We start from the raw sequence: 14,197 nt of genomic DNA, 5'->3' as shown, positions 1-14,197 counted from the left end.
ACCAGGAGCTGGAAAGTGGGATTAGGCTGGATAGCACTGATGCGCTATCAATTACTCATAAAAGACTGAGAGTTAAGAGAGTAACTAAAGGCTTTTATTAACAAAAGAATGAAGGTCTGCCTCGAGTGGTCGACCGGTCCAGAATACAAAGGGGCTGGGGAGCAGTCACCTTTATACTAGGACTTGTGGGAGGAGTCAGCCGAGGCATGTCCAGGCATGTACACAGTGGAATACAAACAGTGGTTTACCACATTCACCCCTTGTTTAAAATTGAGTCCGGTGGGGTGAAGTGAAATTAGCATTTGGCTCAAAATTTTCAAATCAGTAATTGAACCAATTGCACTCTATGGCAGTGAGGTATGGGGACCGCTAACTCAACAAGAATTCGCAAAATGGGACAAACACCCAATTGAGATCCTACATGCAGAATTCTGTAAAAGTATCCTCCGGACTCAAAGGAAAACAGTAAACAATGCATGCAGGGCGGAACTAGGCCAATATCCATTAATAATCACTATCCAAAAAAGAGCCATCAAATTTTGGAATCACCGACAAATGAGCAACCCCCAATGCTATCACTACGACGCCCTGAAATGCCAAGAGCTGACCATAAAGAAGAATACCCTCAGTCAACTAGTCCTGGGACTCAGTGAAGTAACTACTAACAATACTAACAATAACCAGCCCCAGGACAGTGACAGGGTAACACAAAGAATTCGACCCAACACAATCGTCGCTAAGCAAAAGGAAAAATATCTGACATATTGGGCAGAAACAACAAAAACCCAAAGCAAACTCAATTGCTACTTGGCCCTAAACAGACAATACAACATAGCTGATTACCTGACCATGGTAAAGGATAACAAACTGAGAAGAACCTTGACAAGGTACAGACTTAGCGAACATAGCCTAGCGATCGAAAAAGGCAGACACAGGCAGACCAGGCTGCCAAGAGAAGACAGGATATGCTCTCACTGCAGTCAGGGAGTAGTGGAGACAGAGATGCACTTCCTCACAGCCTGTGGAAAATATCAGGACATCAGGGAGAATTTCTACCAAAAATTCTCACAAATATGCCCTGAATTCAGAAATCTGAATGACAACCAAAAACTCCCATTCCTACTGGGAGAGGAGAGAAGCTGTGTAACACTGGCGGCACACTATGTTACAGCTTGCCATGAACAGAGGGACAACCAGTAAACTAAGAAAAGAATATATATAAACAATGCGAATGTATATTTATACACTCAGGGATATACCTGTTTATACACTGTATGAATAGAACTGTGTTTATGTGCTCAACCATAAATGTATTTTGATGCTTTGGCAACATAAGATGTAACTTATCATGCCAATAAAGCGATTTGAATTGTGAATTGTATTAAAAGTTAGTGTATTGGAGTCTCTCCGGAGGTCTTGTCTGCCGCTGTGATCGGCGTGGCGGCGGCAGGGGTAGTGGAGCTTCCGGCGTCGAGTCCCGCGTAGGCTGTGGCACAGGCGTGTCGTCCTCGTAGATGTCGAGCGGGTCGCTGGGCCCAGGCCTGCCGTCTGCTGGGGCTGGATATCGGATCGTGGGGGGGGGGGGGGGGGGTAGTGAGTAGTGGGTTACTGCGGCCCCCGAGGGTGCAAGGTCTCTTATGGAGACTGTGTCCTCCCGCCCGTCCGTCCGTCCGGGTATGCAATGTAAGCATACTGGGGGTTGGCGTGGAGGTCGACCCTCTCGACCAGGGGGTCCGTCTTATGGGTCCTCACGTGCCTTCTCAGTAGGACCGGCCCTGGAGACGTCAGCCATGGCGGTAGCGATGTCCCCGATGTGGACTTCCTTGGGAAGACAAACATTTTCTCATGAGGGGTGGCGTTAGTGGCAGTGCAGAGCAGTGACCGAATAGAGTGGAGCGCATCGGGGAGCACATCCTGCCAGCGGGAGGTTGGAAGGCCCCTAGACTTTAAGGCTAGCAGGGCGGCCTTCCAAACTGTCGCATTTTCTCTTTCCACCTGTCCGTTCCCCCGGGGGTTGTAACTGGTGGTCCTGCTTGTGGCAATACCCCTAGTTAGCAGGTACTGACGGAGTTCGTCGCTCATAAACGATGAGCCCCGGTCGCTATGGATATAGCTGGGGAAACCGAACAGGGTGAAGAGGTCGTTCAGACATTTAATGACCGTGGCACTGGTCATGTCCGGGCAGGGGATGGCGAACGGGAAACGGGAGTACTCATCAATAATATTGAGGAAGTACACATTGCGGTCGGAGGAGGGGAGAGGCCCTTTAAAATCAACGCTCAGGCGCTCGAAGGGGCGAGTGGCTTTTATCAGGTGGGCCCTGTCTGGTCTATAAAAGTGCAGTTTGCACTCAGCGCAGACTTGGCAGTTCCTGGTCATGGTCCTGACCTCCTCAATAGAGTAAGGCAGGTTGCGGGCCTTGATGAAGTGGAAGAACATGGTGACCCCCGGGTGGCAGAGGTCATTGTGGAGGGCCCGCAGTCTATCGATCTGCGCGCTGGCGCAGGTGCCACGCGATAGCGCATCCGGGGGTTCATTGAGCTTCCCGGGCCGGTACAAGATCTCGTAATTGTAGGTGGAAAGTTCGATTCTCCACCTCAAGATCTTGTCCTCCTTGATACGGTGGAAGGCTAAGCGGGCCTCTGCCGTCAAGGGAAAAGAGGTGGACTTGATCAGCGGACGGGCCTTGTCCGCATAGTAGGGGACCCACTGGGCGTAATAGGAGAAAAACCCTAGGCACCTCTTCAGGGCCTTGGGGCAGTGGGAGTTCCATAAGGGGACGCATCCGGTCGGGGTCGGGGCCGATGACTCCGTGTTCCACAACACAGCCAAGGATGGCGAGGCGGGTTGTGCGGAACATGCACTTCTCCTTGTTATATGTCAGGTTCAGGAGTTGGGCGGTGCGGAGGAATTTTTCGAGGTTTGCGTCATGGTCCTGCAAGTCACGGCCGCAGATGGTCACATTGTCCAGATATGGGAAAGTGGCCTGCAACGCATTTTGATCTACCATCCGGTCCATCTCCCTTTGGAAGACGGAGACCCCGTTGGTGACGCCGAAGGGAACCCTAAGGAAGTGATAGAGGCGGCCGTTTGCCTCAAAGGCAGTATACTGGCGGTCCTCAGGGCGGATAGGGAGCTGGTGGTACGCTGATTTCAGGTCAATGGTTGAGAAGACGCGGTACTGCGCGATCTGGTTGACCATATCAGCTATGCGGGGGAGTGGGTAGGCGTCCAGCAGGGTGTAGCGATTTATTGTCTGGCTGTAGTCGATGACCAGGCGCTGCTTCTCGCCGGTCTTAACGACCACAACCTGGGCTCGCCAGGGGCTGGTGCTGCCCTCAATAATCCCTTCCTTCAGGAGCCGCTCCACTTCGGTTTTAATGAAAACCCTGTCCCCGGCACTGTATCGCCTGCTCTTTGTGGCGATGGGCTTACAGTCGGGGGTGAGGTTAGCAAACAGTGGGGGGGGGGGTGACTGAGTGTGGAGAGGTTGCACCTGGTGCGCGGCGGGCAATTTGGAAGCTGCTGGCTGCAGACTGTGAGTGGGGGTAGGGGTCCACCGTACGCCATCGTAACACTTTTAAGGTGGCACTGAAAATCTAACCCCAGCAGGACGGCAGCGCAGAGGTCGGGCAGGACCAGAAGTTTAAAATGATCGTACACAGTCCCGTCTACTTCGAGTGTCACCACGCAGTAGCCGCCGATGTCCGCCGACTGGGACTCGGAGGCCATAGAAATCCGCTGGTGCGCAGGCAGGACTGGGAGAGAGCAACGCCGCACCGTGTCGGGGTGGATGAAGCTCTCCGTGCTCCCAGAGTCAAAAAGGCAGATTGTATCGTGACCATTTACCTTAATGTCCATTGTGGAACTGGCCAGCTGGTGCGGTCTCGCTTGGTCCAGTGTAACGGATGCCAGCGTAGGGGTCGGTGTGTCGCTGCGGGTATCAGATGAGGCGGTGTTGGGGGCCTGCTGTGTTCCGGCTGTCGTCCAAGATGGCGGCGTCCATGATCCCCATGTGGCTGGAGGCGTCCAAAATGGCTGCTGTACCGGTGGTTCGCACATGGCCGGGGAGGCCCAAGATGGCGGCCCGCATGGCCCACACGCGGCGCTGCTGGGGTTCGGGGTGTCTTTGGCCCTGCAGACGCTAGCGTAGTGTCCCTTCTTCCCGCAGCCCGAGCAGATCGCGTTTTTCGCCGGGCAGCGCGCTCTAGGGTGTTTTGCCTGGCCACAGAAGTAGCATTTCTGGCCTTGGGGCACTGCTGTCTGGCCTTGGGACACTGCTGCGGCAGTTGGGCCGTTGCTGGGGTGGCACGGTGCTATGAGGCGGTCCTACCGTGTCCCAGGCTGTCATTCCCCGCGGCGTCCACGGTGCAGAGGAGTAGGCATCCATGCCCCGGTAGGCTGCATCCAATGATAGTGCGAGTTCAGAGGCCTTGTTGAGGTCGAGGTCACTCTGCTCCAGCAGTCGCTGTCGGGTGTAATTGGATCTGTGGCCCGCTACAAAAGCGTCCCGGATAAGTTCCTCTGTGTACACGGCGGCCTTTACATCCTTACAACCACAGGCCCGGCCAAGCACAGACAGCGCCTGAAGGTATTCCACGGTCGATTCCCCAGGTTGTTGTTTACGACTCCCCAGAAGGTGCCTGGCGTACACTTCGTTCACTGGGCACGTGTACTGGTCCTTGAGGAGCTTGATAGCGTCCGCATACGAGGTCGCGTCTTGGATGACCGAGTACACTCGGTGGTTCACTTTGGAGGTCAGGACATCCAGTTTGTCCTCGTCCGATTTGATTGCTGCGGAGGCGGTCAGGAATTTTTCGAAACACTTAAGCCAGTGAGTAAACTTGGTGGATGAGTCCGCCTCCCGATGATCTAAGTCCAGGCATGCTGGTGTGAGGATCTTCTCCATTATAAAAATTTTGTTAATAAAATTGATGCGCTATCAATTACTCATAAAAGACTGAGAGTTAAGAGAGTAACTAAAGGCTTTTATTAACAAAAGAATGAAGGTCTGCCTCGAGTGGTCGACCGGTCCAGAATACAAAGGGGCTGGGGAGCAGTCACCTTTATACTAGGACTTGTGGGAGGAGTCAGCCGAGGCATGTCCAGGATTGTACACAGTGGAATACAAACAGTGGTTTACCACAAGCACTTTGTCCGCCGGCACAGACACGATGGGTCAAATGGCCTCCTTCTGTGCCGTAAATTTCTATCATTCTGTGATTTTTATCCTGAACCAGTTCCTTTTCCCATTGTTAACAGCAATGTCATGCTGTTACTGTGTAAATAGGAAGAGTCTCATGCATCGTTTCTGCATCATGACTGGTTTCAGTCAGTTATGTTTGTAGTTTGGTGTTGGCTTGATTTGGCCATAGAACCTCCACACAAGTCATTTTTATTGAACTTTCAGTCTAAAATAGTGTTTCAATGCACAGAAAAATCCATACAGTGGGAGCCAAAATCTGTACATTCCATCAGCATCATCCAGAAACTGGCACTGACCAACAGTATCATCCTGCCAGACATAGTCAGCACTTAGTATCCTTTGCAGATAGTGGTCACCCTTGGGATTTATTAGTTTTGAGCCTTTTTAACATCTGTCTGGAGCATCTATGCAGATAACATCACAAGGATTGAGTTTAGTTGTAGAACCTCCTATAATTGGTGACGTGCTATGGTGCTTTCTACAGTGAGTACTTCTAGGACGTAATCACCATATGGAGCTATTTTTTGTTCAACCTCAATTTCATCCTTAATCTCAATTCTTTCATCCTCTTGCTGGTCGAATACCAGAAGAATTTCTTACTGTTCCACTTGGCTCTATGTCTATATTCATTCCAGTTTCCTTTTTGCTTCCTTTTTCACGTTATTTTGGAGGCTCCTGTACTCCCAGCGGTTTCTGTCATCTTTCTCCTTACAGACTTTGTAGAGTTCTGTTTTTCTTACTTATTCATATTCATCATTCCATAGGATATACAGCACAGAAACAGGTCATTCGGCTGAATCAGTCCATGCCGACGTTTATGCTCCACTCGAGCCTCCTCTCGTCTTTCCTCATCTAATTCTATCAGCATAACCCTCTATTCCCTTCTCCTCATATGCTTATCTAACCGCCGCTTAAATGCATCTATACTATTCACTTCAACCACTCGCTGTGGTAGCGAGTTCCACATTCTCACCACTCTCTGGGTAAAGATGTTTTTCCTGAATTCCCTATTGGATTTCTTGGTGACTATCTTATATTGATGGCCTCTCGTTTTGCTCTTCCCCACAAGTGGAAACATTCTCTCTCTATCCACTCTATCAAAACCATTCATAATTCTAAAGACCTCTATTAGGTCAACCCCTCAGCCTTCTCTTTTCATGAGAAAAGAGACCCAGCCTGTTCATCCTTTCCTGATATGTATACCCTCGCATTTCTGGTATCAGCCTTGTAAATCTTCTCTGCACCCTCTCCAGTGCCTCTATATCCTTTTTATAATATGAGCGACCAGAATTGCACACACTACTGCAAGTGTGGTCTAACCGAGGTTCGATACAAGTTTAGCATAACTTCCCTACTTTTCAATTCTATCCCTCTAGAAATAGATCTTAGTGTTTGGTATGCTTTTTTTAATTGCCTTGTTAACCTGTGTCGATACTTTCAGTGATTTGTGTATTTGTACTCCAACATCCCTTTGTTCCTCTACCCCATTTAGATTCTTATTTTCCAAGTATTATATTATTTCCCTCCTCTCTCTCCCTCTCCCCTCCCTCCTCTCACCTCCCCCTCCCTCCTCTCCCTCCCTCCTCTCCCTCCCTCCTCTCCCTCCTCCCCCTCCCTCCTCCCTCCCCTCCCTCCTCCTCCTCCCTCCCTCTCTCTCCCCCTCCCTCCCTCTCTCTCCCCTCCCTCCCTCTCTCTCCCCCTCCCCCTCTCTCTCCCCCTCCCTCCCTCTCTCTCCCCCTCCCTCCCTCTCTCTCCCCCTCCCTCCCTCTCTCTCCCCCTCCCTCCCTCTCTCTCCCCCTCCCTCCCCTCTCTCTCCCCCTCCCTCCTCTCTCTCCCCCTCCCTCCCTCTCTCTCCCCCCTCCCTCCTCTCTCTCCCCCTCCCTCCTCTCTCTCCCCCTCCTCCTCTCTCTCCCCCCTCCCTCCTCTCTCTCCCCCTCCCTCCTCTCTCTCCCCCTCCCTCCTCTCTCTCTCCCCCTCCCTCCTCTCTCTCTCCCCCTCCCTCCTCTCTCTCTCCCCCTCCCTCCTCTCTCTCCCCCCTCCCTCCTCTCTCTCCCCCCTCCCTCCTCTCTCTCCCCCCTCCCTCCTCTCTCTCCCCCCTCCCTCCTCTCTCTCCCCCTCCTCCTCTCTCTCCCCCCTCCCTCCTCTCTCTCCCCCTCCCTCCTCTCTCTCCCCCTCCCTCCTCTCTCTCCCCTCCCCTCCTCTCTCTCCCCCCTCCCTCCTCTCTCTCCCCCTCTCCCTCCTCTCTCTCCCCCTCCCTCCTCTCTCTCCCCCCTCCCTCCTCTCTCTCCCCCTCCCTCCTCTCTCTCCCCCTCCCTCCTCTCTCCTCCCCCTCCCTCCTCTCCCTCCCTCCTCTCCCTCCCTCCTCCCTCCTCTCTCTCCCCCTCCCTCCTCTCTCTCCCCCTCCCTCCTCTCTCTCCCCCTCCCTCCTCTCTCTCCCCCTCCCTCCTCTCTCTCCCCCCTCCCTCCTCTCCCTCCCCCTCCCTCCTCTCTCTCCCCCTCCCTCCTCTCTCTCCCCCTCCCTCCCCCTCCCTCCTCCCCCTCCCTCCCCCTCCCTCCTCCCCCTCCTCTCCCTCCCTCCTCTCCCCCTCCCTCCTCTCCCTCCCTCTTCTCCCTCCCTCTTCTCCCTCCCTCTCTTCCCTCCCCCCTCCCCCTCCCTCTCTTCCCTCCCCCCTCCCCCCCGCTCTTCTCGCCCCCTCCCCCCGCTCTTCTCGCCCCCTCCCCCCCGCTCTTCTCGCCCCCTCCCCCCCGCTCTTCTCGCCCCCCTCCCCCCCGCTCTTCTCGCCCCCTCCCCCCCGCTCTTCTCGCCCCCTCCCCCCCGCTCTTCTCGCCCCCTCCCCCCCGCTCTTCTCGCCCCCTCCCCCCCGCTCTTCTCGCCCCCTCCCCCCCGCTCTTCTCGCCCCCTCCCCCCCCTCTTCCGCCCCCTCCCCCCGCTCTTCTCGCCCCCTCCCCCCCGCCTCTTCTCGCCCCCTCCCCCCCGCTCTTCTCGCCCCCTCCCCCCCGCTCTTCTCGCCCCCTCCCCCCCACTCTTCTCGCCCCTCCCCCCCGCTCTACTCGCCCCCTCCCCCCCCGCTCTACTCGCCCCCTCCCCCCCGCTCTTCTCGCCCCCTCCCCCCCGCTCTTCTCGCCCCCCCCGCTCTTCTCGCCCCCTCCCCCCGCTCTTCTCGCCCCCCCCACTCTTCTCGCCCCCTCCCCCCCCGCTCTTCTCGCCCCCTCCCCCCCGCTCCTTCTCGCCCCCTCCCCCCGCTCTTCTCGCCCCCATCCCCCCGCTCTTCTCGCCCCCTCCCCCCGCTCTTCTCGCCCCCTCCCCCCCGCTCTTCTCAGCCCCCTCCCCCCCCGCTCTTCTCGCCCCCCCCTCCCCCCCGCTCTTCTCGCCCCCTCCCCCCCCGCTCTTCTCGCCCCCTCCCCCCGCTCTTCTCGCCCCCTCCCCCCGCTCTTCTCGCCCCCTCCCCCCGCTCTTCTCGCCCCCTCCCCCCCGCTCTTCTCGCCCCCCTCCCCGCCGCTCTTCTCTCCCCCCTCCCCCCCGCCTCTTCTCGCCCCCTCCCTGCCGCTCTTCTCTCCCCCTCCCTCCCTCTCCCCCTCCCTCCCTCCCCGCGCTTCTCTCCCCCTCCCTCCCTCCCGCGCTTCTCTCCCCCTCCCTCCCTCCCGCGCTTCTCTCCCCCTCCCTCCCTCCCGCGCTTCTCTCCCCCCTCCTCCCTCCCGCTCTGCTCTTCTCCCTCGCTCATCTTCCTCCCACCCCCCGCCCCCTTCCCCAATCTCCCTCTGTTCCCCCTTTCCCCCCTCTCTAATCTATCTGAGAAGCTTCAGTGCTTCCCCTGAAGCTTGTTTTCTGGTTCTCCCAAACTAGATTCACTCTTGTATTGTATTTACAGAATCCCACATAGCTTGTGTGACAATTTATTTTGATTCCACTTCAGGTCATCTGTTGACGGGAAAGGTAATGACCGAAACAACAGCCGAGCAGACTCCAGGAAGCAGGAGAATGATAGGAAGGACAAAAGGAGGGGAAAGGAGGAACACCGATACAGATCTTCACATTCAAGTAAGGGAGATTGAGAGAAGCACATGGGAAGTGGTGCCTGGGCAGTGCATTAGGTTAACACACTATCATTTGAGCCGGATTTCAATCACGTGCCAAGTATTGAGATGAAAACCTCCTCTCTGCTAGATGTAAGGGTCCTAAATGAAATGAGATTGCGAAATATTTACCTGTACAGAAGTGGCTATAAGTTAGCAGTTAATTTGTAGTGTTCCAAAGAAAAGCTGCAAAGATAGTTGTAAGTTGGAAATGGAAGGGCTGCACCAGGGCATTTGAAGATGCTCTCTCCCAAGGCTGAGTTTAAAGCCCATTATTTGGGCAGAGTAGAGGGCACGTTCCTCTATATCTGGCCTTATACCTGGCTTGGTTACATGTGACATTGGGCATGGAAGTGCTCCTTTCTCCAGCATTGACATACCTCACCTTGATGAGACTCGATACACCGAAAACAAATCCAAGCTGTGAGTAGTTTTGTACTGAGTTGAGTTAGACATGGTTGGTTCCTTTTTTGGTCTACTTGTATCCTAAATCTTAGCACAGCTGTCTATGATCAGGATGCAAGGGAACGGTAACATAGTGGTAATGTTACTAGGCTAGTAATCCAGAGGACTGGACTAATGATCCAGGGACGGCTGCTGGGGAATTTAAATGCAGTTAATTAAATAAATCTGAGCGGCTGCAGAACATCTTGGAAGGGGAGGGTGAACAGCCAGTTGTCGTGGTGCATATAGGCACCAACGATATAGGTAAAAAGCGGGATGAGGTCCTAAAAGCAGAGTAGAGGGAGTTAGGAGATAAATTAAAAAGCAGGACCTCAAAGGTAGTAATCTCAGGATTGCTACCAGTGCCACGTGCTAGTCAGAGTAGAAATAGAAGGATACTTCAGATGAATACGTGGCTAGAGGAATGGTGCCAGGGGGAGGGATTCAAGTTCCTGGGACATTGGAACCGGTTCTGGGGGAGGTGGGACCAGTTCAAACCGGACGGTCTGCACCTGGGCAGGGCTGGAACCGATGTCCTAGGGGGTTTGTTTGCTAGTACTGTGGGGGAGGGTTTAAACTAAAATGGAAGGGGGTTGGGAACCTGAGCAGGGAGACAGAGGAAACGGAAACGAGGATAAAAGCAAAAGATAGGAAGGAGAAAAACAAAAGTGGCAGTCAGAGAAACCAACGGTTTAAATCAAACATGGCCACAGTAAATAATAATTCTAATGGGTCTTAAGAGCAGCTTTGTGTCGTAATGCGAGGAGCATTTGTAATAAGGTGGATGAATTGGCTGCGCAAATAGAGGTAAACGAATATGATTTGGTTGGGATTACGGAACATGGCTCAAGGATGGCCAAGACTGGGAACTCAACATCCAGGGGCATTCGATATTCAGGAAAGATAGGCAAAAAGGAAAGGGAGGTGGGGTAGCATTACTGGTTAAAGAAGGGATTAACACAATTGTAATGAAGGATATTAGCTCTGATGAGGTGGAATCTGTATGGGTAGAATGAGAAATACTAAGGGGGAAAAAACATTAGTGGGAGTGGTATATAGACCTCCAAACAGTAAGGCGGAGGTTGGGGATGGCATTAAAAGGGAAATTAAAGAAGCGTGCAATAAGGGCACAGCAGTCATCATGGGTGACTTTAATCTACATATAGATTGGGCTAACCAAATTGGTAACAATACTGTGAAGGAGGAATTCCTGGAGTGTTTACGGGATGGTTTCCTGGACCAATATGTCGAGGAACCAACCAGAGATCAGGCCATCTTAGACTGGGTATTATGTAACGAGAAAGGATTAATTAGCAATCTTGTACGAGGCCCCTTGGGTCGGAGCGATCATAATATGATCGAATTCTTCATTAAGATGGAGAATGAAGTAGTTGACTCAGAAACAAGGGTCCTCAATTTAAATAAAGGAAACTACGATGGTCTGAGGAGCGAGTTGGGTAGGATTGATTGGGGAATGGCACTCAAAGGGTTGACGGTGGATAGGCAATGGCAAACATTCAAAGACCGAATGGATGAACTACAGAAGTTGTTCATCCCAGTTTGGCACAAAAATAAAACAAAAAAGGTGACTCAACCGTGGGTAACAAGGGAAATTAGGGATAGCATAAGATCCAAGGAGAGGACATACAAATTGGCCAGAAAAAGCAATAATCCTGAGGATTGGAGCAGTTCAGGATTCAACAAAGGAGGACAAAGGGATTAATTAAGAAAGGGAAAATAGAATATGACAGTAAGCTTGCAGGGAACATAAAAACTGACTGTAAAAGCTTTTATAGATATGTGAAGAGAAAAAGATTGGTGAAGTCAAGCGTAGGTCCCTTGCAGTCAGAATCGGGGGAATTTATAATGGGGAACAAAGAAATGGCAGACCAACTAAATACATATTTTGGTTCTGTCTTCACAAAGGAGGACACAAATAACCTCCCAGAAATACCGGGGAACATAGGGTCTGATGAAAGGTGGAACTGAAAGAAATCAGTATTTGTAGGGAAATAGTGTTAGGAAAATTGATGGGACTGAAGGCCGATAAATCCCCAGGGCCTGATAATCTACATCCCAGGGTACTTAAGGAAGTGGCCCTAGAAATAGTAGATGCATTGCTGGTCATCTTCCAGAACTCGATAGACTCTGGAACAGTACCCATGGATTGGAGGGTAGCTAATGTTACCCCACTATTCAAAAAAGGTGGCAGAGAAAAAGCGGGGAATTATAGACCGGTAAGCCTGACATCGGTAGTGGGGAAAATGCTAGAGTCCATTATAAAAGATGTAATAGCAGAGCACTTGGAAAGCAGTGACAGGATCGGACAAAGTCAACATGGATTTACAAAAGGTAAATCATGCTTGACTAATCTACTGGAATTTTTTGAGGATGTAACTGGTAAAATAGATAAGGGAGAACCAGTGGATGTGGTGTATTTGGACTTTCAGAAGGCTTTCGATAAGGTCCCGCATAAGAGATTAGCGTGCAAAATTAAGGCACATGGGATTGGGGGCAAGGTATTGACTTGGATAGAGAACTGGTTGGTGGACAGAAAGCAAAGAGTTGGAATAAACGGGTCGTTTTCCGAGTGGCAGGCAGTGACTAGTGGGGTACCGCAAGGATCGGTCCTAGGACCCCAGCTATTCACAATATAAATGATCTGGACGAGGGAATTGGATGTAATATCTCCAAATTTGCAGACGACACAAAGCTGGGTGGGAGGGTATGCTGCGAGGAGGATGTCATGAAACTCCAGTACGATTTGGACAGGTTAGGTGATTGGGCAGAAACATGGCAAATGCACTATAATGTGGATAAATGTGAGGTTATCCACTTTGGTGGCAAAAACAGGAAGGCACATTATTATTTGAATGGCAATAGATTGGGAGAAGGGGACGTGCAAAGAGACCTGGGTGTTCTTGTGCACCAGTCACTGAAGGTAAGCATGCAGGTGCAGCAGGCGGTTAAGAAGGCAAATGGTATGTTGGCCTTCGTAGCAAGAGGGTTCGAGTACAGGAACAAGGATATATTGCTACAGTTGTACAGGGCCTTGGTGAGACCGCATCTTGAGTATTGTGTGCAGTTTTGGTCGCCTTATCTGAGGAAGAATGTTCTTGCCATGGAAGGAGTGCAGTGAAGATTCACCAGGCTGATACCTGGGATGGCAGGAATGACGTATGAGGAGCGATTGGGTCGATTGGGCTTGTACTCACTGGAGTTTAGAAGATTGAGAGGGGATCTCATCGAAACCTATAAAATTCTGTCAGGTCTGGACAGACTAGATGCTGGAAGGATGTTCCCGATGGTCGGGGAGTCCAGAACCAGGGGTCATAGTCTAAGGATAAGGGGTAGGACATTTAGGACTGAAATGAGGAGGAATTTCTTCACCCAGAGAGTGGTGAACCTGTGGAATTCTCTGCCACAGAGGGCAATGGAGGCCAGTTCATTAAATATATTCAAGAAAGAGTTGGATATATTTCTTAAGGCTAAAGGGATCAAGGGATATGGGGAGAAGGCAGGGACAGGGTACTGAATTTCAATGATCAGCCATGATCTCATTGAATGGCGGAGCAGGCTAGAGGAGCCGAATGGCCTACTCCTGCTCCTATCTTCTATGTTTCTATGGAATAAAAAGCTAGTATCAGTAATGGTGACCATGAAACGATCAGATTGTCGTAAAAACCCAGCTGGTTCACTAATGTCCTTTACCTGCCGTCCTTACCTGGTCTGGCCTATATATGACTCCAGACCCACAGCAATGTCATTGACTCTCAGAACTGCCCTTTGAAATGGCCTAACAAACTGCTACGAAACACAATAATAATAAGAATAAAACCGGATGGACCACCCGGCATTGAACTTGGCACCGGCTACAGACACGACAACGGTACTCCCAGCCCGTCAACCCTGCAAAGTCCTCCTCAGCAACATCTGGGGACTTGTGCCAAAATTGGGAGAGCTGTTGCACATACTAGTCAAGCAACAGCCTGACGTCGTCACACTCACAGAATCATACCTTTCAGCCAATGTCCCAAACTCCTCCATCACCATCCCTGGGTATGTCCTGCCCCACCGGCTGGACAGACCCACCAGGGGTGGCGGCACAGTGGTATACAGTCAGGAAGGAGTGGCCCTGGTAGTCCTCAACATTGACTCCAGACCCATGAAGTCTCATGACTTCAGGTCAAGCATGGGCAAGGAAACCTCCTGCTGATTACCACCTACCGCCCTCCCTCAGCTGATGAATCAGTACTCCTCCATGTTGAACACCACTTGGAAGAAGCACTGAGAGTAGCAAGGGCACAGAATGTACTCTGGGTGGGGGACTTCATTGTCCATTACCAAGAGTGGCTCGGTAGCACCACTACTGGCTGAGTCCTGAAGGACATAGCTGCCAGTCTGGGCCTGCAACAAGTGGTGAGAGAACCAACACGAGGGGAAAAACCTACTTGACCTCGTCCTCACCAATCT

The 14,197-nt window shown here is 52.1% G+C and overlaps 1 protein-coding gene across 5 annotated transcripts in view; it reads left to right on the top strand.

Annotated features, from left to right (window-relative positions):
* LOC147108418 (uncharacterized) overlaps window positions 1–14,197 on the top strand; it is a 150,166-nt gene that overhangs the window by 63,342 nt on the left and 72,627 nt on the right. For all 5 annotated transcript variants that reach the window (XM_086005036.1, XM_086005032.1, XM_086005033.1 and 2 more), the window contains exon 9: window positions 9,121–9,245. In XM_086005036.1, the coding sequence (XP_085861162.1) occupies window positions 9,121–9,245 (125 nt within the window). The remainder of the gene's footprint in view (window positions 1–9,120; window positions 9,246–14,197) is intronic.

This window comes from Somniosus microcephalus, chromosome 13, assembly GCF_052327205.1.
Source record: "Somniosus microcephalus isolate GS21.2 chromosome 13, FLI_Smic_1.0, whole genome shotgun sequence".
In the NCBI taxonomy this organism is placed as follows: Eukaryota; Metazoa; Chordata; class Chondrichthyes; order Squaliformes; family Somniosidae; genus Somniosus; species Somniosus microcephalus.
This window is presented reverse-complemented; position numbering and strand designations above follow the sequence as displayed.